This window comes from Podarcis muralis, chromosome 1, assembly GCF_964188315.1.
Source record: "Podarcis muralis chromosome 1, rPodMur119.hap1.1, whole genome shotgun sequence".
NCBI lineage: Eukaryota > Metazoa > Chordata > Lepidosauria > Squamata > Lacertidae > Podarcis > Podarcis muralis.
In genome coordinates, this window is record NC_135655.1 from 43,425,562 (window position 1) to 43,450,695 (window position 25,134).

The window sequence follows — 25,134 nt, forward strand, 5'->3', positions numbered from 1 at the left end:
TGGAAGTCAAGAGGAAGAGGTAACATGTTGCTATTGCCTTGGAATGCACCCCTTCCTTGGGAATGAGACCAATGAGAGCCAGTGATAATAGTCAGCTGACAGAGAGCATGACTCTGGTTGCCATGGCAGTGGGAGTGCGTTCCTTCCCTCTCTGCTTCAGAGTGAGGACATCTAAGGGAGCTTTCTTTCCTTCATATAGCTACACCTTCTGGATCCATGGTGCCATGCTACACCCCCCCCCAAAGAAAACAAAGCTAAGCATGTCCCCCAAATAGCTGGCATAATGCTGTGGGGGTTAAGATGCTTTTTCAAAAGTGGCACTGCAGAGTAGTAGCAATAGGGAAGACAGTAACACCTCACAGGCACAGAGAAACTGAAAAAACCAATATGGCTTGCGGGGGCACATGCCCTCTCTGTGCTCCAATTCTATTAGGGGGTGAAAAACTGGCATAGCCCTTATATACAACATTATGTAACTTGCCATATTGTCCTAGTCCAGGCCATTTAATGTCAACTCAGGCATGCAGGCCTTACAGTGCTTCCAGGAAATGATTAGGTTTGGATTATCTTGGCGCTTCAGGTGAAGAGTGTTTCATAGCCATGCCCTCCTCCAGGAAACACCATTCCATTTCTCCTTCCTCTGGTTTTCATCCTCAACATTCTGTGACCACTGAATGCACACAGTTCTCATTTTTGGCTGTTTGGGATTCATCCCTCAACATGATACCTCCTAATTATTTTTCTACTTCTACTAAATTAGGTGCTTCTCCAAACACCCTGATACCTCCCCTCTTGTGCATAAAAGTAGTGCCATTTGGGCTACAGAGACAACTACACTCAGGCTTGAACTATGAGATGGAGGGAATGGGGGTTGAGTAGATTTCTTCCATAAGGATACTCAGAGATGGGTGGTAGGGATGGGCAGCAGAAGAAGACAGGAATTTTTATCTGGGATGGAGAAGGATTCAGGAACTTTAATCTGAAGCAGGCTTTTACAAGCCTAAAGTTTGTATGCTCAGAATAACTTCACCAGTACAGTCGTACCGCAGAAGTCAAACAGAATCTGTTCCGGAAGTCCGTTCAACTTCCGAAACATCCGACTTCCAAAGTGTGGCTTCTGATTGGCTGCAGGGAGCTTCTGATTGGCTGCAGGAAGCTCCTGCAGCCAATCAGGAGCCGCAGAAGCCCTGTTGGATGGTTGGCTTCTGAAAAAAACGTTCAAAAACTGGAACACTCATTTCTGGTTTTCAATCATTCGGGAGCCAAAACATTCGACTCCCAAGGTGTTTGAGAGCAGAGGTACGACTGTATGTCTAGATGTATTATTCTAGTCCAAAGATCTCTAACTTAAAACAGTTCAACCTTTTCTGCTTTGTTGTCCCTTATGCCTGGAACTTCTTCCCAGAGCAATATGGCCTTCCTCTCCCTCTCTTCCCTCAAAGCCCTACTGAAAACCCATATTTTGGGGGGTAAAGCTATGCAGCACCATCAACCTCACAAAGTCTAAGAGCTTGTCCACACTTCTTCTTGCCCCACTGCTTTCCCCTGGGGAAAACCATTCTTTAGCACTCAATTGGAGCAAACAGGAATCCACAGTTTCCCCACATTGCCATTTGTTCTGATCTAGCTTTAAACAGTGGGTTTTCCTTTGAAAAGGAACGTGGCAAACCACTCAGACCCATGCTTTCTAGGCACAGCACAAACAGAAGAGTGGACAAACCCTGAGTATATGTAACTGAACTGAAGGAACACAGATCCTCTGTTTATCCCCATCTCCATCTTCTTCCTCTCCTTCTGTGGACTTTTGAGTGTTAGATTGCAACCTTTACAGGGCAGGAACCTGTCTTTTCGTTATGACTTTATCAAGTGTCATGCGTACTGATGGTACAATATTATCTATATATCATTTTATGCTCTATTAGTGAGGAATACCACTGATGTTGTGCTTACTAGTTTTGAAGTCTTGGCATTTCCAAGGTTATAAGATACCAGTGATCATTCCAGCTCCCTGTTCTTTCCCACAACAGCAACGTGTCACCAGTTCCGTCTCCTTCTTCTTGGACAATGAGTGAGATGGTGCCATTGTAATTGCCAAAAACGTAGGCTGAGAACTGGAGCTAAAGAGGAATTTGATGACAAAATGAAGAGACAGAGAGCAGCTGTCAAGGAGGCTCTTTCTGACACATATTTGAAGATGATGGGCTAGGTTCATATATACTAAAATTCTCGATAGACAGTGGTCCTATCGCCACAGATTCATGGAGGAAGTAATGTATAAGCTGGCATGATTACTCAAATTACTGGCGGTGGGTTAGGAAGTATGAAGAATATGGAATCCCACACTCATGCTGTGTACCCTGGCTGCAGCCACACAGAGGAAGTAAAGGAAAGTATATGTTGAGAGGACTATCTATCTTTCTGAGTTTGAAATTATAATTTTTTTAAAATTTCCTACCACATGCAAATTACTCAGGAATTACTCCGGGATTAGCTTACTTTCACTACCAGCAGTAGCCAAGTATGAAAACCCCTCAAAAACAATGTTTATTTATCAGGTCAGTAGGTGGGTGGCGCTGTGGGTTAAACCACAGAGCCTAGGACTTGCCGATCAGAAGGTTGGAGGTTCGAATCCCCATGACGGGGTGAGCTCCCGTTGCTCGGTCCCTGCTCCTGCCAACCTAGCAGTTCGAAAGCACGTCATGTGCAAGTAGATAAATAGGGACTGCTCCAGCGGGAAGGTAAACAGCATTTCCGTGTGCTGCTCTGGTTCGCCAGAAGTGGCTTAGTCATGCTGGCCACGTGACCCGGAAGCTGTCTGCGGACAAACACCGGCTCCCTAGGCCTATAGAGCGAGATGAGCGCCGCAACCCCAGAGTCGGTCACGACTGGACCTAATGGTCAGGGTTCCCTTTACCTTTACCTTAGGTGTAGCTGGTTGTCCAGAATGAGGACATCATGGCTTCCATCTCAGATGAAATGGAGACTGAATCAGGGGCTCCAGATAGAACCATCACACCCAGTTTTAATTTAATAAAACAAATAATGTTTTAAAAGTAAAAAGAAAGAAAAGAAAATGGGGTTTGTGTCCTTAAAAGTTCCCTCAAAGTGCAGATTAATTGACGAAGGATAAAGGGAAACATACCTGGGAGGCTCCATTTGCAAGACTGACTGGGAGTCTAGGACTATATTCCCAGGCAACACCATCTGTGTGCTCGCTGTCTACATGCAGATACAAAAAGTGACCTGAAAAATAAATTGCAACTGGATTTCAGTGGCGGATTTGCAGATGTGAAGTGCTTGAATGCTCAGCAAATGAGACCCAGGTTTAATAATAATCTGTATGTGGAGCCAACAGGTTCTGGAATGTCTCAGCCATGCATGATCTACAGTGCACTGAACAGGCAAATTATGTGTCAACCTGAATCTCTGTATGACACCCTGGAGGCCCCTGCACAAGTTCACAAGGCCTAGAGCAGCTCAGGGAAGTTCTCGTGTCATTTGGGCAGTCACCTAGACAATGCCTTACTGACTGTCCATGGACTGAACTATTAGTGGGCCAGCACTTGGTGAATTCTGCTTCACAATGATAGGGACAGCAGGATCAAAATGGCCTCTTACCATCTTGCCGGTGAGCAGTGGTTGCGGCCCAACACGGCGCCTCCTCTATCCCCCAGACCCGCAGCGCCATTTTATATTGTTTCCCTGTCCCCTCCAGCCACCACAGAGGCTCAAAGGTTCCAGCCTAATCCATTCTTCAAATGAGCCAATCCATGGTGGCCCTGGGAGGACAGGGCATGGCCATCTACTTAGCCTGGCCGACCACTCGGTACAGCATCCAGTCAGAGGATCAAAGAGATGCTAGAGCAGTGTTTCCCAACCTTTTTTGGGCAAAGGCACACTTGTTTCATGAAAAAAATATCGAGGCACACCACCATTACAGCCCCGTGACGTCAGCGCGCAGCGTCACGCCGGGAGGGACGCACGAAAGTGTAAGTTTCAATTTTTTCCCCTCCCCCTTGCCTTCCTTCTGTGCCAACCGCCAAAAAGCCAAGAAAAAAGCCAAGACTTTAGGGCAGCAGGTCGACACGGAAGAAGCTCCTACCTAAGGACAGGTGCGATGGCCGTGTCCTCTTCTGCCACACTTGGCAGCCCTGCCTCACGGTCGTGACTCCCACCCTGATTTCTCCCCGCAGGTCGAGCGGCACAGGCAGCCCAATGTGTCCAGCCCAGACACAAGCCCCGCTTCCCCACTCTAGATCCTGAATGCGACCAAGTGCTCTGGACTCCCGAGCAGGGTGGGAAAGAGGACTCGCATCTGGTAGCCTCCGGGCTCCTCGCCTGCTCGAGGGATGGCATTGCAGGCAAGCTGCTGGCCGTCGCCATCGCCGCCCCCTCATGCGAGTGGACCTGCCCGGAGTGGTGGGCCGGGGGAGGCTCGCTCTCTGTGGGGATGTGGCCCGCACGCGCGGCCCCGCTTCCTCCTGCCCAGGGCTGAGCTCCTTACCCGCGATCTCGGTCTCGCGCACGCGGATCCCACTTATTCTGAAGCTCGCGCCACTAGCCGGGGCTCTCACACCATGCCAGGGCGAGGCGGCGCGGCCCACTGATGTCATCGCGGCTCGCCGCCGCCCTCGACTTCCCTGTTCCCTCCCCTCCCTCGGGTCGCCGTGGTTACCGAGGACTGCAAGCTGCTCGGGCGAGCGTGGGGCATTAAGTGGGAGAAGGAAAATTAAAATTAAAACTCGCCTGAAGGCCGCCTCTCCGGATACAGTGGTGCCTCGCAAGACGAAATTAATTCGTTCCGCAAGTCTCTTCGTCTTGCGAGTTTTTCGTCTTGCGATGCACGGTTTCCCATAGGAATGCATTGAAAATCAATTAATGCGTTCCTAGGGAAACCGCCTTCAGACCAGGTCCGGGGACAGTCTGTCCCCCGACCTCTTCTGAAGGCTGGGGGGGGGGGACAAGGGCTTTTCTTCCCACCCCCAGCATTTTAAAAAACCCCGGGACAGCGGAGGACTTCTCCGCTGTCCGGGGCAATCTTAAAATGCTGGCGGGCGGCATTTTAAAATCGCCCGGGACAGCGGAGGACTTCTCCGCTGTCCGGGGCGATTTAAAAGCCCCTGGGAAGGCAGGCAGGGGGGACAAAGATTTTCGCCCCCCGCCCGCCTTCAGAAGAGGTCCTGGACCTCTTCTGAAGGTGGGCGGGGGCGAAAGTCTTTGCTCCCCCCTGCCTGCCTTCCCGGGAGAGCGGAGAAAGGCAGCGCGTTTCACCGCTGTCCCGGATGGCTTTAGAAGGTCCTTGACCTCTTCTGAAGGCGGGCGGGGGCGAAAGCCTTTGCTCCCCCCTGCCTGCCTTCCCGGGAGAGCGGAGAAAGGCAGCGCGTTTCTCCGCTGTCCCGGACGGCTTTTGAAGGCAGGCTTTTGAAAGCTGTCCGGGACAGCGGAGAAACACAGCGCGCCCTTGCCGCTGCCCCCCGACTTGGCTGGAAGGCTGGCGGGGGGAGAAGCCTGCTCCTCCCCATCGCCAGCCCCGCAAACTCGGGGGACAGCGGGAGAGGCGCAGCGCGCCCTTGCCGCTGCCCCCCGACTTGGCTGGAAGGCTGGCGGGGGGAGAAGCCTGCTCCTCCCCATCGCCAGCCCTGCAAACTCGGGGGACAGCGGGAGAGGCGCAGCGCGCCATCCCGCTGTCTCCCGACATGGTTTGGAGGCTGGCGGAGGGCTTCCTCTTCCCCCAGCCCCGCAAGCTCCCAGAGCGATGCCTAAGCTGCGCGCAGCTTCGGCATGGCTCTGGGTCCCGTTCTGGGGGAGGGGGAAGCTCGGGCTTCCCCCGCCCCAGCCCCACGCCTGGCGGTGGGGGAATAATTTTTTCCCCCTTTATTCCCCCCCGCCAATTTTTCCCGCGGCACACCAGGCAACGTCTCGCGGCACACTAGTGTGCCGCGGAACACCGGTTGGGAAACACTGTGCTAGAGTAATCCACACCTTATTGCATGCCCTACTTTGGAGACAGTGGGCACTTATTTTCATATCCCAAAAAGATTTGTTTAAAACATTATAAGATAAGGAGGGTAGAATCCTAAAGTCTCTTGGCAATATCCGTAAAGAAACAAATGCGATGATGCCAGAAGAATACAGAAATAGCTAAAATAAATAAATTACTCAAATACGTTCTTCTTATTAAAAAAAATGCTGAATGCCAAAATAATTCAAATTATCTTTCGATTGATACAATAGGAAATAGAATAATCTCATCTATCTCGAGTAATCTGCATTATTCAAGCTTTTTTTTTTTTAATTGCAGTTTGAGATTTATTTCATGATATTCTGGAGGTTTTAAACCTTAACATTCCACTTCATCTTCTAAAAGAAAATCCATTGTACATCTATCATTGCACAACAAACTTGGTAGCCCCATATCAACCAGTAGGACGGAAAAACAGTCCCAAGAGAAAAGTTGCTATATAGTCAGGGAATGTCTCAGGTATGCAGAATCACAGAATTGTAGGGTTTGTAGGGACTCAAAGGGCCATCTAGTCCAACCCCCTGCAAAGAATGCTACTTTGTAATTTTAAAAGTATTGAGTGCAGGGAGACAACCCTTACTCAGTAACCCTGCTGAATGAAGAGGGCTGCAATGTCCACAAGAACAGAACATTTGGTGGTGGTGGGGGGGGAGCATCGGTGATAAAAGGAAAGGTGGAAACTGGAGAAGCCCCCACCTGTTGCACACTAATGGTCTTTTATGCGGATCTTGGTCCTTCATTCACACACTTACACTCACACACACACAGCTGCTCAAATGTCTTGAAATATTTCTGCCGAAAGCAATGAGCTACTTTACATGTTGTGAAGAACTGGCAACAGAGAAAATGTGATTAATTCACACTTCTTCTCCTGACACTTTGGGGTTTGCAGCTTAAGGGAGATGTGCATGTCTCTCATGGGATGATGTGCACTCTCTCAAGGCAGGGGCTAAGTGTCCCTCTATTGATACTTCTTTAGAAGAACCTTGTGCTCTGGGCTAAACTGGAAAATGGCAGATATGGAACAAACCTCCGGTAGTGTGTAAGGCAGACGTTCCAAAGGGGTCTTCCTGCATCTTTGAAAAGCCATGAACAGACCATGAAAAATTCACATTGCCACCCAATGTCCAGCCACAGGGACCTTCCTCAAAAGAACAATGTGCCCCCTCCGGTAGATGGTCTGCAAGAAAAAGATTGGTGGTAGGAAGGAAAACATAAATCTCAGTAAGAAGAGAAACAGGGTGAGTACCAGTTAACTAACTATGCCTTGTTGAGTCTGGTTAGAAAAGAATAGCAAGCATGGGAAACACTTCCACCAAGAGTTATGTGAGCTTTCATGTCATTTCATTCAATGTACAGTGCCATGATACCTCCCCTTCACGGCAATGGTACTGTATAAATAATAATTTTTATTATATACCACTGTCTTGCATTAGGCAAGCCCCCCCCCCCGGCAGATTACAACCAAACAAGAATATTAAATACATTTCATGACCACAATAATATAACTTTTAAAAAACCATAGCTGAGTGGTCTTGATTACTATCACTGTGGTAGGAGGAGCCAGCATCAGATCACCTGATCAGGAATCAATAGCCTAATCTCCATGGTCCTGGCAGGAGGAAGCTAGGACCAATTGGACCTGAGCAACCTCATGACATGTTGCTGGGGAGAAATGCTCTGGCACTGGATATAAGGGCTGTTTTGTGAGGCAGGGAGGATTTCAGCTACTCTGTGAACTTGTGGTTGCATGATCTGAGGGGACCAAGTCAAGCAACCGCTGCTTTAGGGGACCCAATAAGACAGGAGTGAGCAAGTGACCTCAAAATATTCATGCAACCAAGCTGGCAAGTAGGAAGCCATGGACAGAAAAGTGTAAGGGAAATAGATCCATATTCACCACAGATGGATCCACCTTCTTCTTCGATGGGGCAACTGGTACTGAAATCACAGACCTGAAGTTTGCTGACACAGCCCTCTTGTGGGCACAGGGTGGCAGAACCCTTCTCGTATTGGGAAACATGTGGAACTCCTTTGTCTGAAGGGAAGGAAAAAACATACATCTGAGTATCAAAGAACAATGCCTACATTTAAAACATAATAGCTCCATTATGAGCTCCTTTCCCCCTTGGTCACAAGAGTATGGAAGAAGATGGTGAAGATACAGCGAGCAATAAACAGAAGAGTGAGTTCTTGAAAGCAGCATGAACTGATCAGTTAAGAATTCTTTATTTTGTTTTAAATACTGATATCCCACCTTTCGACTATATCTAGATCTCCAAAGATGTATATATCTAGAGACAGAGTTTATTTTTTACATATAAAAGGGTAGCTTTTATGTTGTGAATTGCCCTGAGATCTGCGGGTATAGGGCGGTATACAAATTTAATAAATAATAATAATAAAACTGTTGCTTGGTTGCTAAAATAAATCTACAGAAAGGAGTGGGCCTGAATTTTAGGCATGGATTTGCGGGGGTATGGCTCTCTCCCAGATTACTGAAACACCATCAGTAAATATATTCATGACAACAGACAGATCTAATATTGATGACAAACAAATACCAGGACATATTATACTTTTGCCATCCTCTGCACCAAATCTGAACAGGATTGAAATTAGTTTGAGAAGTCATTGAAAAGCTCTGCCAGGAGTAATTAAACTGTGACGACTGGTTCACACATGGAAGCAATCACTTAAGGCTGTGGTTCTCAAAGGGTGTGGTGCGCCACACTGGTGTTGCAGGAGAGGAGAGCAAGTGTGGCAGAAAGATTCAAGGACCATCAAAGAAACATTTAGACATTTCAGTGTAGTGTAGTATAGTATCAAAACAATGAGAGACATGCAAACCCCAAAGTGTCAGAAAGCTGCAGAAGTTTCTTCCCATTGCTTAAGGGCTGTCCTGTAGCTTTCTGTTTCTCCATTGTAAGTCATGTGGAAGACATTCTTTTGGACAGACAGCAAATTATTTAAGATTCAGAAAATAAGTCAGTCTTAGAAGTCCGGTGTCCAGAAAGCACAGATGTGACCTTTGCAGGCACTGGATTTACCGCTGCTTTCCAGGATTAGGTTTTCTTGGGGGCGGCAGTTTGGTTATCAATAGGCAAAATTTATTGCCCTCTTTTTCAAGTCTCCCTTCATCCTGCCACCATATATCTTTGTATTTGCATTATACTCCAATTCAAAGGCATGTTAATAAATTATCCAGTATGGCTTAAATCGTTTAAGTTTCTTTTCCCTTTGTATATTTTTCACTAATTATTTCTCTGGCCTAAGTATGTTAAAGCACCTGACATGCAAGAAGAATTAATCCCTTACATTATTGATATTAAAAAAACAACAACAACAAGCAGGAAAGGAGTTTGAGAAGGGCAATAAAAAAATCATTTACAAAATATAATGAACAAAAATGCATTTATGATATTCTGAAGTTAGTGCAATTAAATCATGTTTGGTGGCCCTATATTTATTGAGTGTGGTGGTTTAAAATTTAAACACTGCTTTGACCCTAAAATGCTGCCTATGAGTGATTTAATGTAAGAAGTGCATATGTACTTGCTTATTTATGTAGTGACTGCACCATTATGACATACGGACATTTTTAGTCCTATTTAAAAACTTTTAAAGAGAGAACCCAAGTGTATTTTTTTACAGAACATTTAATAAAAAAGTTTGTTTTTAAGGGATCCTCATGTTCCAAAGATATTTACTCCACTGCTTGCTGTTGAGTCTCATGCTGGAAGCATTGCTAGTCCTGGGCTTTTGTGATTATGCAAAGCAAATATCCTGACCTTCCAGAGCTGAATGGCAATATAAGACATACCATGAAAGCAATTTCTGAGATGCAAAGAGCCCAGTGCCAAAAGCCCAGAACTCTTTTCTTCACAGCTTGAATACAGCAAAGTGATCTCAAAGGGCCTTTCCATTTCTCCAACTGAACCGATGAGCACTTTCCACTTCACCCTGCAAAAATCAAAGGAGTTGTCATGATTAAATAATGCTTCACATTAATGTGGCATTTTGGAGTGGTCAAAGTAATTCACACCCTTCAGGGTTGGGAAGAAGGTAGGTTGGGATCTATTGGTAGATCCAAGGCTGCTGAAACAATCCAAGTTGATCACTGTTTTAAATATTTTGCTTGAATAACTATATAACAGTACCCACCAGGCAAGAAGAACTCAAAGCCATCAACAAGTTAAGCTTAGCAGATTTCATAAAAATAACAATGGCTGAGATTTTTCCCAGTGGGAGAAAGAACTGCTACAAATTTAAGGATACCCTAAGCAAGGGGAGGGTTCTCAAATGCCTATCAAGTAACCACACCCACATTTATTGATGGCAGGATCTAGACTCAATCTAGAATGAAAGCAGCATGTTGAGCTTCATCATGAATGATTCCAGATTGAGAAAAAAATACTTTTTTGTGTGCTATGGATGGAATAGTATATATGCAGCCCATGACATATTTGAGATATTGTTCTCAGCTTTAAATCTTGCCCAACCTTTTACACTTCAAATTATACCGGTTACATATACATATGCATACTTGATCTTTCATTACTTAAAGGCCAACACATTTTTTGCTTTTGCACATTGCCAAGCCCTCCAGTTCTGATTCATCATTGCATCACTTGTGCCATGGTGTAACACAGTAGCCAGAAAACTGCAGCACTGAGTCATTCCTCATTACTGACACTGCAAATTGTAGCGCAGCATCCAAGCCGCCTTCAAAATTGTATCAGGGTACATTATGTCTGATGTGCAATCACAACACTACATCTAGCCAGCCCTAGCAGCATCTAGTAATATATTTTTCTCTACAATGTAATATGTATAACATATTGCCCAGAATATGAAATTGTGAGAGGCAGCTTTGCATATACATAAAAATGTAAGCCTGTCGTCAGGCTCTGCAGTTTGTGCAGCTGCCAATAGGTGGACATCCCAACTGCAGTGTGATGAACACCAGGCATGGAGGCAGGGGAGCGAGGAAGCGGGGTGGGTATTAGGTGGCCCAGGCAAGCAGTTTCACAGAAGGTGAAGGTGCTTCACACAGCAGTTTATCAAGTTGCTGTGTCAAATGTTTCCTCCCCTGCATTAAATGTGCCTACAGCGAGGTATAATGGAGGGAGGGTAGGAGCTTCACACAGCAGCTTGGCAATCTTCTGTGTGAAGCATTTCCTCCCTCTATTAAACCTCCCTGTTGGCATGTTTAATGGAGGAAGGAAGTGCTTCACACAGTTGTTTGCTAAGCCATTGTTTGAAGTACCTCACACCAGGGGCAGACCATCCAGTTTCGCCACCTGAGGTGAACAGGGCCTTGCAGAGCCAGGCAGAGGCCTGGGCCAGGTAGATAATGTGCCCCCCTTTTTCCCCTCTGGGGATAATTGAAGTCTTATAAATAAGTAAGTATATAAATAATTTTCACAAACGTTATACTGACAAATAATTTTATTTCAAGGCTTGAACCGTATCTGCATATAAAGACAAAATGGAAAATATAGATAAATATGCTGACCGAGACCCCCTTTGGAATTGGAGGCCCGGGCCAAGTGGCCCATATGGCCCCCCCTCTATCTAGGGCTAGAGGTGAAACGGGAGCCTGCTACCATGCCCCACATCTGCTTGTGCCGCAATGCCCTCATCCTTGCCGAACTTAGCAAGGGGGGAGCGTTCAGCAAGGTGCTTATCTTCACCTTTCCAGGGGCAGGGAAGATGAGAGGCAATGCTGCGTGCCGGAACGTTCCCAGCGAGAGGGGGCGCTCTGCCAATGACAGAAATAGTGGGGGCAGGTGGGCCATTTCCTTCCGCACATGCACTGCCTAAGGTATCCGCTTCATCCTGACTCACGGGCGGGCCAGCTGTCCCTCCTGCCCTCCACTGAACAGCTCACCTGGGTGCTTGACACTTACACTGCTTCCTTGCAGGAGTGGGGGGAAGGCGCTTCACACAGTGGTTTAACAAAATGATGAATCGTTGTATTTTAATATTCTGCTGGAAGCCACCCAGAGTGGCTGGGGAAACCCAGCCAGATGGGCGGGGTATAAATAATAAATTATTATTATTATCCTTTAAAGGGGGTTGTGGCTCGGGGTGAGCTGTGGAGGGAGGGGAGATCGGTCAGGTGTGAGGGAAGGCTGGTTGGCAAAAGGGTAGGTGGGGTTGACTAGCAGAGCAGGGGCAGCAGCCCCTAGTGTGTATGTACACACACACAGGGAGAGGGAGAGGGAGAGGGAGAGGGAGAGGGAGAGAGAGAGAGAGAGAGAGAGAGAGAGAGAGAGAGAGCCTTCCACTATCATGGAGCTCTAATCAGGTATTAAATTATGTAGCTGAATTTTGGGAGGTCCCAAATGGCTTGATCTAACTAAAGCAGCTTTCCCCTTATGCCATAAATAAGGCTCCTTCTAGGCTTGATCCAAACAGGAACTTTTCTGAGCCAATTTAATTTCCTTAATGGAACCCAGAACAAAGCCCTTTGTATACATAGTAGTAGAAGGATTGTTGCAGCAGTAATTCAGATAAACCAGCCTGGCATTACATTTACTGTCGATTTTATGTCAGGAGAACACATCTTGTTAAATGGGCTAATACGACTTCACTTCTAAATTAAGACATTTAAGCAGCTATATAAGGCTCAACAGGTTTCTGGGCAACGTGCCTGTAAAAAAGAAAGAAAGAGAGAGTTTGGAGCTGTAGCGAAGTTCAAGCAGGTGCAAGATAAGGCTGATAGATTAAAGGTGTTGTTGTGCAGGAACATATTGCACACACAAAAGCTGAACATATTTCTCAGTCCATCTGAGTTCGAGATGCATTGTGAGACTGCTGCTGGTTTTTCTATTGTCCTTCGTGAGCTGTTTCATAATATCAGGAATCCTGCATGCTCTCTCTGTCTCCTACAGTTTATCAAAAAGTGCAGCACTAGCTAAATCCAGGATCCTGGATGTTCCAAAAGCAACAGCCACTCAGCTCAAAGTCGCTATGAGTTTGAGCAAAACATTTAGTAAGAGTATAAGCAGCACAGCTGGGTTCCTGTCTGAATGAGTTTGGGGGTGGTGGGTCATACCTTCATGGGTCATTCTTACCACTTTGCAAACCAATGAATCTGTCCAAAAGTCAGCCAGCTCAATGCAATGCGGGGAGGTTCACTGTCTCCCCCAAGCCATGCAGGAGGGCTGCTTTCCATACCCTAAATTCAGACTGTAAAAAGCAGCCACTAACCTATGTAAGCCCCGCCCCCAATCACTAGATGAGAAAGGTATCCAAGGAGAGTTATCCTGAATTAATAATAATAATAATAATAATAATAATAATAATAATAATAATAATAATAATTATATGCACCCCAGCTGACTGGGTTGCCCCAGCCACTCTGGACGGCTTCCAGCAAAATATGAAAACACAATAAAACATCATAACCATGCGTAAACATAACCATGCATTTTTCAGAATGCATAATCCAGTCAACTTCCTGACATTCTGTTTTATGAACTGAAGTTTTTCTTTCTTTCTGGGAACCAAAATTCAGATTATAAAACTATAATTCCAACAAAACCTATTTGCATGGGTGGCGTTGTGGGTAAAAGCCTCAGCGCCTAGGGCTTGCTGATCGAAAGGTCAGCAGTTCGAATCCCCGCGGCGGGGTGCGCTCCCATTGCTCGGTCCCAGCGCCTGCCAACCTAGCAGTTCGAAAGCACCCCCGGGTGCAAGTAGATAAATAGGGACCACTTTCTAGCGGGAAGGTAAACGGTGTTTCCGTGTGCAGCTCTGGCTCGCCAGAGCAGCGATGTCACGCTGGCCACGTGACCCGGAAGTGTCTTCGGACAGCGCTGGCCCCCGGCCTCTTGAGTGAGATGGGCGCACAACCCTAGAGTCTGTCAAGACTGGCCCGTACGGGCAGGGGTACCTTTACCTTTACCTTTATTGAAAAGAATCACTACTGAGCCATCCTTGGATATAAAATACGGTACTATGCTAGGCCTGGTCCAGGAGTATTTAACCCTTTCTTCAGAAATCTGAAACAAGTGATGAAGATTTGCTCATGACGTCGGGGGGGGGGGGAATCACATTATTTTTAGTGTATTATTTCATGACTAATAGGCATAATAGAGAAAATTATCTAATATCTTTGAAGATCTGAGTAGGTTTGACGTTCAGAAAAGAGCTTATTTTATTTATCTAATGTGTAGCACTTTATATTGGGGGTTTGGATTTGGAAGGATCTGGGCATTTTGGCCTCATTTCAGATGCACAATGCAAGGATGACAAGAACCCAGGCCATCCCCAGAGTCTGCTGGTGCTTTGCACACACCCGACAGGAAATAAAGGTCCTCAGCTCAAGCAACAGGCTCCATAATTAATCTGATTTCTCCAGTCTAGTTATGCATCAGGATTCAGAAAGCTTGCTCATCCTAAGTTAGGACTAAAGCTCTAACATGAAGAGGGTGTATAACTCATTTAATGGAATGTGATATTTGAGATTTAATATACAGGCGTCCACCCTCCCTTTCATGGGAGTTACTTTCCAGGATCCCATGTGCATAAGTGAAATCTTGTAAAGTGGGGAGCACCCTCTAAACACCCTTTAAATGCCATCTCTTCAATCCATACCAAAAATACTGTATCCAAAAGTATCCACAACTAGAATTGAAGCTCTGGAGCTGACTGGAGGATGTGTGGGAAAGCTGCAGCTGCTGCACTACCCCACACATCAGCTGCTAGGCGGGGAGGCTGAGCAGCCTAAACAAAGCCCCACTGCACCTCTGGTCTCTTTGGGGCTTCCTACGTCCTCACCGATGTCCTCTTCAGGCTCCGGGGAGGATCTCCTTGTGAGCCACAAGGATTCTCCAGCTTTCTCCCACCATTTCCAGGTTTGAACCAAATTATTTATTTATTTCTCAGTGCAGCGCATATACATGAGTCAATTGCACCTAAGTGGGGAATGTCTGTGCTTGTAAGAGGTTTTTTCCCTACTAACTCATTGCTAATATGCATATTCATGTATATTATAATTAGTAATGTTTCTAATACGAGAAATATAATAGCTCCTGGGGGGGAAATCTAATAAATTTCAAGACCAAGTCTTACCAGGCATCCTGCTCACGTCTTTCTTGCAGATGAATGGCTGCACTCTGATTAGTGTCCACATATCTCATTTCAGCAGAGAGTGCTCCTAGAGGGACACCTTGTGAATGCACGGCCAACTCCAAGAGACAGGAACTTGAGCTCCAAGGCAGGAGTGGGCTGCGGAGGCTGAACTTGCACCTGTCTGAGATCCTGCTAGTGTTCAGGAGAAGAATTTCCCCTGCAGCAAAAAAAAAGGAGGGGGGAAGGTTATGAGTAACAACAACCATAGTTATAAATTACACTGCATGAAAGAATGGATGAAAGTTAGAGGGAAGAAAGAGGAAGACATACTGAGAAAGGATAATGAAAAGGGTGGGATATATATTTAATAACTAACTAACTGACTAGTAAGTATTTTGGACCACAGAAAAACCACACAGTCGTACCTTGGTTCTCAAATGGCTTAGCTGTCGAGCAAATCTGCTCCCGAACGCTGCAAACCTGGAAGTAAGTGTCCCGGTTTGTGAACATTTTTCGGAAGCCAAAGGTCCGACGCGGCTTCTGCTTGAGTGCAGGAAGCTCCTGCAGCCAACTGGAAGCCGCGCCTTGGTTTTCGAACGGTTTCAGGAGTCGAACGGACTCCCTGAGCAGATTAAGTTCATGAACAAAGGTACCACTGTATATGGGAGCAATAGCATGGTTCCTTACTTATCAGATCAGTTTCCAGGAGGGAGGAGGTAATGATAACTGGGTGTTAAGCAGCAATCACACCTTTGAACTGGGCTATAAGGCTCCTGAATCTGGTTATTGGAACGGCATGCAACCAAGTCATTCCCACTACAGTGGTACCTCGGGTTACATACGCTTCAGGTTACAGACTCCGCTAACCCAGAAATAGTACCTCGGGTTAAGAACTTTGCTTCAGGATGAGAACAGAAATTGTGCTCCAACAGCAGCGGGAGGCCCCATTAGCTAAAGTGGTACTTCAGGTTAAGAACAGTTTCAGGTTAAGAACGGACCTCCGGAACGAATTAAGTACTTAACCCGAGGTACCACTGTACTACTGCTAGTAACATATAATCTGACCGTTAGATTCAGCCTCTTCTGCCACAAACTAACGAAGAGCCAGTTCTCTACAACTGAGGCTCTATATAAAACCTACAATATGTCTTTTGTATTCATTGTAATGATTTTAATATATTAACAGCATTAAGCACATGATGCTGTGCAATGAATGGAGGGTTCTCATTTGGAAAACATTTCACACGCCTCTGCAATCTCTGTGAGCCAATGACGGATACATATGAAAAATCAATTTGTGTTTTAATCCATAACTTTCCCCTCCCCACCTCCATGGTACACGATCTGGAGAATAGTGCTGGATATCACAGTGACTCCAGTTAAGAAAGAACCTTGTCAAAGAAGGCAAGGAGAGTTAATGACGAATGCGTGCGCTGTGCACAAATGGACAACCTTCTAGTTTTCTGTTTGATGAGTTGTTCTCTATAATCTGCTGGGGCTCCTGAGAAGTCAGAACAACAACTGAAGACAGCAACCAGTCAGGTTTTCCAGAGGCATTGGCAGATGAAACCCAGGAACAGTTCCACCCAAAGTTACATGTGGTTTCTGTTACAAGAAATGAGAGCGTAATTAGTCAAGATTATTATTACAACGAACAGTGATGACAGTGATTTAAATGAACGAGTCACTGTACTTTTTAACCATAAAACTTTTTAACCATAAAGCAGAAGACAATCTTTGCCCCAGTTTATATGTTCAAGAAGTATTACAGCAACCAAGGAGATGGAGCTGCAACATTGTTTTGGAGTTGCAGTCAACAGTTAATCATTTTAGTTGAGAAAGGGAAGAGAACAGCATTGCTAAAATATAAACACAGGGATTTCTGTGCACTCATCCTTTCTGAAAGGATGCACCTCAGTTGTTAATTCTAAAGCTAAGAATAGATACAACATTTTTAGGGCAGTGGGACTGCTCTGGAAGCATCCTCACTGTGCTCAGTCCTAAGCATGCCTTTTGTCGCTGCTGTCAAGTTCAGGGGTGAGAATTGGCTTTGCAAGTTTGGAGAAGCAGCTGCCTGTCCATGGTGCTGACCAGCTACTTCCCCCGTTCCATTGCGTCCCCTCAAAAATTCCTCCCAATCCACAGAATGCAGTTGGTCATCCCAATAACACCTTGTAGGAAACTAACAGTGCTGCAAATGGGCAGATAGTTGCATGAATGTGCCACTCTTAGCATTTCTTTTCTTCTTTAAAATAATTTGTACAATTTCCATAAAGCATAATGGAGGGCAGAATTGACAGCTGAGCCAGTACAGTGGTACCTCGGGTTACAGACGCTTCAGGTTACAGACTCTGCTAACCCAGAAATAGTACCTCGGGTTAAGAACTTTGCTTCAGGATGAGAACAGAAATCGTGCTCCGGCGGCAGCGGGAGGCCCCATTAGCTAAAGTGGTGCTTCAGGTTAAGAACAGTTTCAGGTTAAGAATGGACCTCCAGAACGAATTAAGTTCTTAACCCGAGGTACCACTGTATTCAGTTGGTTAGCATGCACACCCTGTCATTTTGCTTGTGAAGGTGAGAGGAAAACAAGCTCATTCTGCAGCAGAGAGAAAGATCAAAAATTCTGTTTGTATTTTATCTCTCTCCACCTTTAAAACTGTAAGTCGAACATTCAGGTGATCCTGGCACCAGAACACAAATAACACATATTCTTAAAGCCTTTTGTAGTGCAAGGGTGGATGAGCATCAACTTAACACTCCATGACTTCTGCAGCCCAGATTATTATTAAAGTTTGTATACCATCCTTCATCTGAAGATCCCAGGGCAGTTCACAACAGAAAAATACAAAATGAGATCTGTGGCCACATTTGAATAAAAAACAAACAAAACACAGCTGAGTTAGTCCATAAGGGGAAAAAAATACTTTTTAAAAATCCACAACTGGGCCACATTTTTATCTGGAGAAATCAAAATGTCACAAAGCAGTGTGTAAACTTCTGCGTTCCCTATAACTCTTCATCATGCTACACAAAGGAGGGGCTGATGGGATAACAAAAATATCCCCCACCAATACAAAAATTAGTCTGAACACTGAAAACTGCAATAGTCTCTACTAGGTTGAGTTACAACTAAGAGCTACATTGGAGTTCAGAAAGATTTAAGTTTTAAATCAGAAGTCTTTTAAACTTCAATCTACACTAGAAACATTTCCTAGTTTAAACGTAGCTTTGCAAAGCATAGCAAAGCAGTAATCCTAAATGCAGCAAAGTTTAAAATTGCGTATCTGGAAGTTATGGCTATGACGCAAGTGTCCAGAGGCTGGTTATTATTTTGTTTGTTTTTTTACTAAGAGAAAGTTTTTTAAAATGTTGTTCAAAGGGTACTCTCAATGGTGTGTTTTACTATATTACACATGGCATAAGACTATTAGTCACTTTCGGAGCAGATCTACAAATAATCCACAGAAAGAGAACAACATATCTAAAGCACAGTTAGCCCCAGGCAAAAACCACTCAGCCGCATCAGAACTTACACAGTTCCCATTATTTTTATAACTGGATAGCTCTCAGTTGCTTAAAACACATAAATTACCATTATTTCTGCATATTTTCCATCATACCTAGATTGTGGCATGAAAGGGAAATGCATTTACTAACTTATAAACTTTGGAGAGGGGAGAGGGGCTTGGGGAGGTTACTTTTATTTGCAAATAAATCAATCATATCCTCCCCTTCATATCTGTGATTTTGCCCCAGTGAGATGCTGGCATTAAATAAACCATACCAGGGGTGCCCAAACTTTTTTCAAAGAGGGCCAGATTTGAAGAAGTGAACATGTGTGAGGGCCACCCAAAGTTGTTGAAAGTTGTTCAGCTTTTTTTAGGATTGAGCTTTTTTGTACAATTTTACCTTTTACCCAAGGACATATACTGCCATGGGGGCCAGATTAAATCGACTGGCAGACCCCGGAACAGACTTTGGACATGCCTGCCATATCCCATCTAATGAATTCACATTGTTTCTTAGATGAGGAATGCATGCCATTCAGACCCTGGCTTGAAGAAACAAACATAATTTACTAATTCGTAATTAAAAGACTACAGTCTGCTAATGCATAGCATGCTTCTTCCATTCAAGTAAATGATTTCTGGAGGACCAATGGGTGAGTAAGAAAGGCTTTTCTAAAGCCGCATGATTGAATTCATCTGATTATTTGTAGGAGTAAGGGAATGGTTTAGGCAGAATACAAAGAAAGTATAAGCTACAGGGAAATTACTGCAAGATTACTCTCATTCAGTTGTATTTTACACTCTCAATGTCTGGTTCATTTACTGCTCACACTATATGAATGCCATTGGGACAAAAGACTAAGCAGTGAAAATGCATCACTACCTAGGACGAGGAATTGAGTACATTAAACAGAACATGCTGTTCTACTAGCCTTTCAGGTTTGTATCAAGGATGTCTTCCTTAATTATCATATGGAGTCTGATGCCACAATTGATGGTGGCAGGGGAAACCCAGCCAGAAGGGTGGGGTATTAATAATAATAATAATAATAATAATAATAATAATAATAATAATAATAATAATAACTGATGCAGCTGGCTTGAAGTGGATACTGGACACAATAATGGAGAATAGGTCTATTAAGTATCTAAATACTAAGTCCTCTACATTCAGAGAATGTGTGTTTGACGTCCATCATTTGCTGAGAAGGAAATAACAGAGGGAATCTGTTACCACCACTGGTAACAGGCTCAGGGAAGCTTCTGAAGAGCAAGATGGGAACAATACCTGGGTGGGAGGACTGATCAGGAGAAACCATCCCACTGCTGCTTGGAGACAGCCTAGGAGGCGTATAGAAGAAAGGGGGGAATTTCTCATCAGGTCTCGTAGAAGCAGAAACAACTACAAAAGAGAGGGGGGAAAGTGCATAAGTAAAATGAAAATACTCCAAGATGTAATTGTTTATACAGATGACTCCCCCCCCCCAATATAAACTCTTGGAGTTGCTGCTAGAAAGCTCCTTTATAACAGGTTGAGCCAATGGTCCATCAAGCTCAGTACTGACTAGTTTTCCAGAGTTTCAGACAAGAGTCCTTTCCCAGCATTATGAGAGATTGAACATGGGAGCTTCTACACAAAAAGTATGTGCTTTCTTGCCCACCTACACCCCCACCCCTGCCCAATGCTGTCTAATTAAAATAAAATAATGCTGCCCGATTAAAATGTAAATACAGTAAACATCTGACAATGATTTACACAGGCAAAAACAATTGTCCTTCATTGTCCCCATGATTTGCTAATTGGATTGTCCAATCATTTTGAATAATGACTTGGCCTGCATACGATGCTAATTTAGAGCGCCAGCACCTACAAACATATTGTGTAGAAGTGCCCTAAAGTTTTGAAGTAGGTAAAGGTTCTCTGGCAGGCCTACTGCAGTTCTTTACTACCCTTGGCAGCAAAAGGATGCTGCAGTGCTTACAATGATGCAAGCTTCTATAATGTCTTCTCAGCTAATGGACTTGTAAGAGACTGGGATCCTTGAAGTGTAATCCATTTACATTATTTATCTCTGCCACCCAACAACGTTTTTTTCCTTGCGTGTACACTAACAAAGAAACTTTCATGAGTCAAGAACCTAAGATTCTTACTACCAGATTCACTACAGTGCTACTTCGGGTTACATATGCTTCAGGTTACAGACTCCGCTAACCCAGAAATAGTACCTCGGGTTAAGAACTTTGCTTCAGGATGAGAACAGAAATCGTGCTCTGGTGGCGCGGCAGCAGCAGGAGGCCCCATTAGCTAAAGTGGTGCTTCAGGTTAAGAACAGTTTCAGGTTAAGAACGGACCTCTGGAACAAATTAAGTACTTAACCTGAGGTACCACTGTACTTGTAAATATGAAATCTTACTACAGCAACAATGCATATGCCCTCTGGGGCAGGGATCACATCTGTTTTCACTATATCTCACGCTGTGGATGATAATTGGAGGTTAACCAGAAGTCACTGTGAACACTTCCAGAGTCATACAAAACCACCTGGGTCGTTGATTCATTGTGCTTGCAAACAGATTTGGAATGCTCAAGTGAAATGCTGCTAATAGTCTCCCTTTAGGAAAGCCAGCAATCAGGGCAGTCCTCCCTAACCTGGTTGCATCCAGATGATTTGGATTCCCATCAGCCATGCTAGCTGGGCCGATACTGTAGAAACTGTAGTCCAAAACATCTGGAGGGCAGCAGGTTGGTGAAGGGTGCACTTTATAGAAAATGTTGCAATGGTGGGAGGAGATAGGACAAGGTAGGCTAGGTCTCTGAAGTCCCTAAACTTGTCTGGTTTTGAGAAGTGCCTTTCAGAGCAATATCTTGCCCAATGCTTTCAACATGGCTTCTCAAGACCTGATGTTCAGGGTCCTGCAGAGCCCCTTTGCAAAATGCCTTGCAAGGTAGTGCTTTGCAAGGCAGTTCTCAAGACCTGACAATCTGCCGATTGTTGGGTCTTGCTAAGTCTTTTTCAATGTGCATTGCATGGTAGCATGTTGAAAGGGGCTTTACAAGACCTGAACATCAGCTGATTGTTGGGTCCTGAGAATGCCCTTGTGAAGCAGTATCTGGCAAAGCATTCAGCCCACAGGGGGTATTTGGAAGAACATCTGGCCCATGAGCCAGATCCAGTTCCTCAGTCCGGCCCTAAAGATTAACAAGACATTGTGCCTACATTTTGAATACCCTGTTTTCGCTGGTCTCAGTGAACAACTGAGGTCTTCCATTTAACCAGTATTGAGTTCCAAAAGCCAACAAACTCCAGGTGCTCCACCTTTAACGCACCAGAACTCCTTACCTAGAAGTTTAAGTTCTGACACTATCTGTTACTCTTCTGGTTCCTCCCTGTCTCTGCCCCAGACCTAAGATTCCTCCATGCACTGTCCTAGCTCCACCTAAACTGCCAATATAGACTGCTATTCTTCTCTGCAAAAAACCCAAAGGTGTCTTGCTGAGGCTTCCCATCTCAAGAATGCTGTTAAATTTGAGATATGCCAGATGGCTTACATCTAGCATCTTTGGCAATTCTTATACCCAGAAAAGGATTAAAACCATACCAACAACAAAGTCATAATGAATTACGGCTACATAAATATTCTAAAGTCCCAGGTGCCTGCTAATATCAGCCTTTGTCTCAGTACTGGCCACATCTAAGGCTCAAATAGATTTTTCATATTCCCAAGCAGAACCATCACTTCTTGCGGTATACAGCAGGAACCTGAAGCTTTTACACCCCTATAATAAACAAAATGTATACAGTTGCAGGTTGAGCAACCACCTTCTCAAATACAATAAATAAATGTTGCTTCTGGGCCATATTTAACCTCATTATTTGTCTGTTTGTTTATTTTGCACACTGGCCTTCATCCGAAGATCACAGCGCAGTTCACAACATAAAAATACAAAATGAGAACACAAAATACATAATAAAGCAAAAACAAACCAGTAACTCCCCTCCCACAAACCCATTTAAAAGGCCATAGAATGTTAATCAGCCAAAGGCCTGGCTATAGAGAAAGGTTTTCACTTGGTACCTAAATATATGTTATGAAGGTGCCAGGTGAGCCTCCCTGGGGAAAACATTCTACAAACGAGGAGCCACTGCAGAAAAGGCTTCACCATGAATGGGGAAAGCTAAACAAGTTATTAAATGGAATCTATAAGAACGAACAATCTTAGCTGTTAATAGAGGAAGAACCAGGACATGATTAGATACACAGGCTGAACAGCCCAATTTGGAGGGTGGAACAAGATGCCCCATGTCCGGGAAGAGCCTGAGAAGCATTAATACAGGACCCCCTTCCTCCACTACAGAAAAAATTATCATGCTTAAAATGTGTCAGATTTATCTACCAAGTTCTTTGGGTGAAAGAAGGCGTATTTTTCATGAAACACAATGGATTTAATCAACTTAACTTTCTTCTTGTATCATTAAATAGTAGACAGATTTCTTTGCTTAAGTGGGTATTATAAAGCAACAGACAAAATGAAGGAAACTGAACTTCAAGAAATGTTTGTGACAGGCAATAAATATTAACAAGAAGTGCAGGTTTACATACCAGGATTATAATAACCGCTGGGGAAAACAACATTAAGTGTAAACAGGCAGAAACTCAGTTTTACATGCAGTAAATATGGTGCATAGGTTTTAGTTACGAAAGATTTCATATAGGTTATCAATGTACATTTTATTTTGTAAACTACTCATTTGTAGTATGAATGAATGTGAGGTTTACAAAAGCCTTTGGCTATATGTAATCAAGTTTATTACTTTTCCAGTACTGGGGAATTTATGAGCTTGTGGGAAACCCTTTTGCCCACATAAGTTCCTAAGGTTAAAGGACTGGTTTGGTAGAATGGGATGGGATGTCTGGAAAATGTTTGATCAACTTTTATCACTAAAAAACTGTCATAGGGTACAATTCTATGGTTCCTTGGGGGGGGGGGGGTTCTCAGAGGCTGTAGGATCTAACATATCCCCATCTCCTGACAAGCAAGTGGATTGTATGGCAACTTGTCTGCCCAGGACAAACATTGTAGGCAACATGAGACATCATCCAATCTGGCAGAGAGTGCACAGGATGAATCAGTGATCATGGTAAATGTGGAGACCAGTGGTATTGGGAAATGTGACAAGGACTAGCTCCCCTATCAGATCCTTCTTCCAGACTAGAAGACATGATTTTGACAGATTCTACACAGTTTCAGAAAATTAACTCCTGTCACCCCTCACTGTAGCAGACAAGAGCTATAAAACAACCTTTTAGGGGTATAGATGGCTCCACTTCAGCCACTGCTCTGTCCAGGGTTCTGGTCTTGTCTTGCTTCTGACTCACCTTAACATGACTCAACCAAATCTGCTGCTGCACTACTAAGCCTGTTCCCTGGAAAAAATAGAGAAGGCCTGGGATGTGTCTGTCAAGGTTGATTAGGAGGTTGAAATCCAGACCCCTAAATTTGTCTGGCCAGCGTTGAAGATGGACTACTGGACTAGGTAGAACTCTAGTAGTTCTTATGCAGCATATCAAAGTCTCAGGACTCACAGAGTGGCCCATTGAATTAATTACAAGAGTGAGAACAACCTTTGGAACAGACTAGATTAAGAGGAAGACTTCTTTGTACTTGAGGAAAGAACACTTAATTGCCATAACTTGGTTTTCAGAACTTGAAGTGACAGCAATAAAGAGAAGTGCTTTACGTTAATAGCTTTTTATTGACAGGTACCTACATGTTCTTCTTTGAGAAAAGATGACCTCAGACATCTCCCAAGACACAGTTCAGGGAAAGTTAATGGAACTATTCCACCAAACACTGTATTGAGTTCTCCCTCTAAAAAAATGAATTAAGTAAGAAGAACTTTTAAAAATGTTTAGCAGCTAAGCTATCAACATTGCATCCCTTCAGGCTAGCTGTTTATTACAGATCTCTTTCACTTTCATAGTAAAAGGGAGTTTGCTTATACACGGTGATGAGTAAATCTCAGTGATAACTCAATTTGTACGCCCTCAGATGCCTCTTTGCAAATTCCAGAAATCTGCACATGTGGATTTGGACAGGCAGAGACAGAGTGGTAGTTAATACAAGCCAAGAGGCATATGCATTTTAAGCAACAGAATAAAGATGAAAGAAAGCATAAAATAGCATAGTACAGCTATACTAGGCATACACAGGTTGTCATTCACAAACAAACAAACAAGCAAGCAAGCAAGCAAGCAAGCAAGCAAGCAAGCAAACCATTAACTACAACTACATATGCAAGCTCTTTTTCCTAAACGAAGCAAGCAATTTGTCTAAGAACAAGTACAAATTTATCCTAAAATGTTGTAGTTTTGAATTACTTAGTCCACTTTCCAAAGTGGAACGAATGCACTAGGAGTCCTCCATTATATCCCAATCATTAGGATCTAAACAACATTTTTAGTACATGGATGCGGTTTCCAGCTCATTGTAGCAAAGGGAAAAATTAATAAATGAGA

The 25,134-nt window shown here is 44.2% G+C and overlaps 1 protein-coding gene across 3 annotated transcripts in view; it reads right to left on the reverse strand.

Annotated features, from left to right (window-relative positions):
• Positions 1–25,134, reverse strand: part of LTK (leukocyte receptor tyrosine kinase) — a 109,088-nt gene that overhangs the window by 43,377 nt on the left and 40,577 nt on the right. For 2 of the 3 annotated variants that reach the window (XM_028723340.2, XM_028723331.2), the window contains exons 2-9: positions 19,904–20,017; positions 16,559–16,711; positions 15,107–15,323; positions 9,846–9,985; positions 7,923–8,060; positions 7,053–7,202; positions 3,143–3,243; positions 1,951–2,117 (exon numbers count right to left, since the gene is read on the reverse strand). In XM_028723340.2, coding sequence (XP_028579173.2) covers positions 1,951–2,117; positions 3,143–3,243; positions 7,053–7,202; positions 7,923–8,060; positions 9,846–9,985; positions 15,107–15,323; positions 16,559–16,711; positions 19,904–20,017 — 1,180 coding nt within the window. The remainder of the gene's footprint in view (positions 1–1,950; positions 2,118–3,142; positions 3,244–7,052; positions 7,203–7,922; positions 8,061–9,845; positions 9,986–15,106; positions 15,324–16,558; positions 16,712–19,903; positions 20,018–25,134) is intronic. The other variant, XM_028723348.2, reaches the window with a different exon arrangement.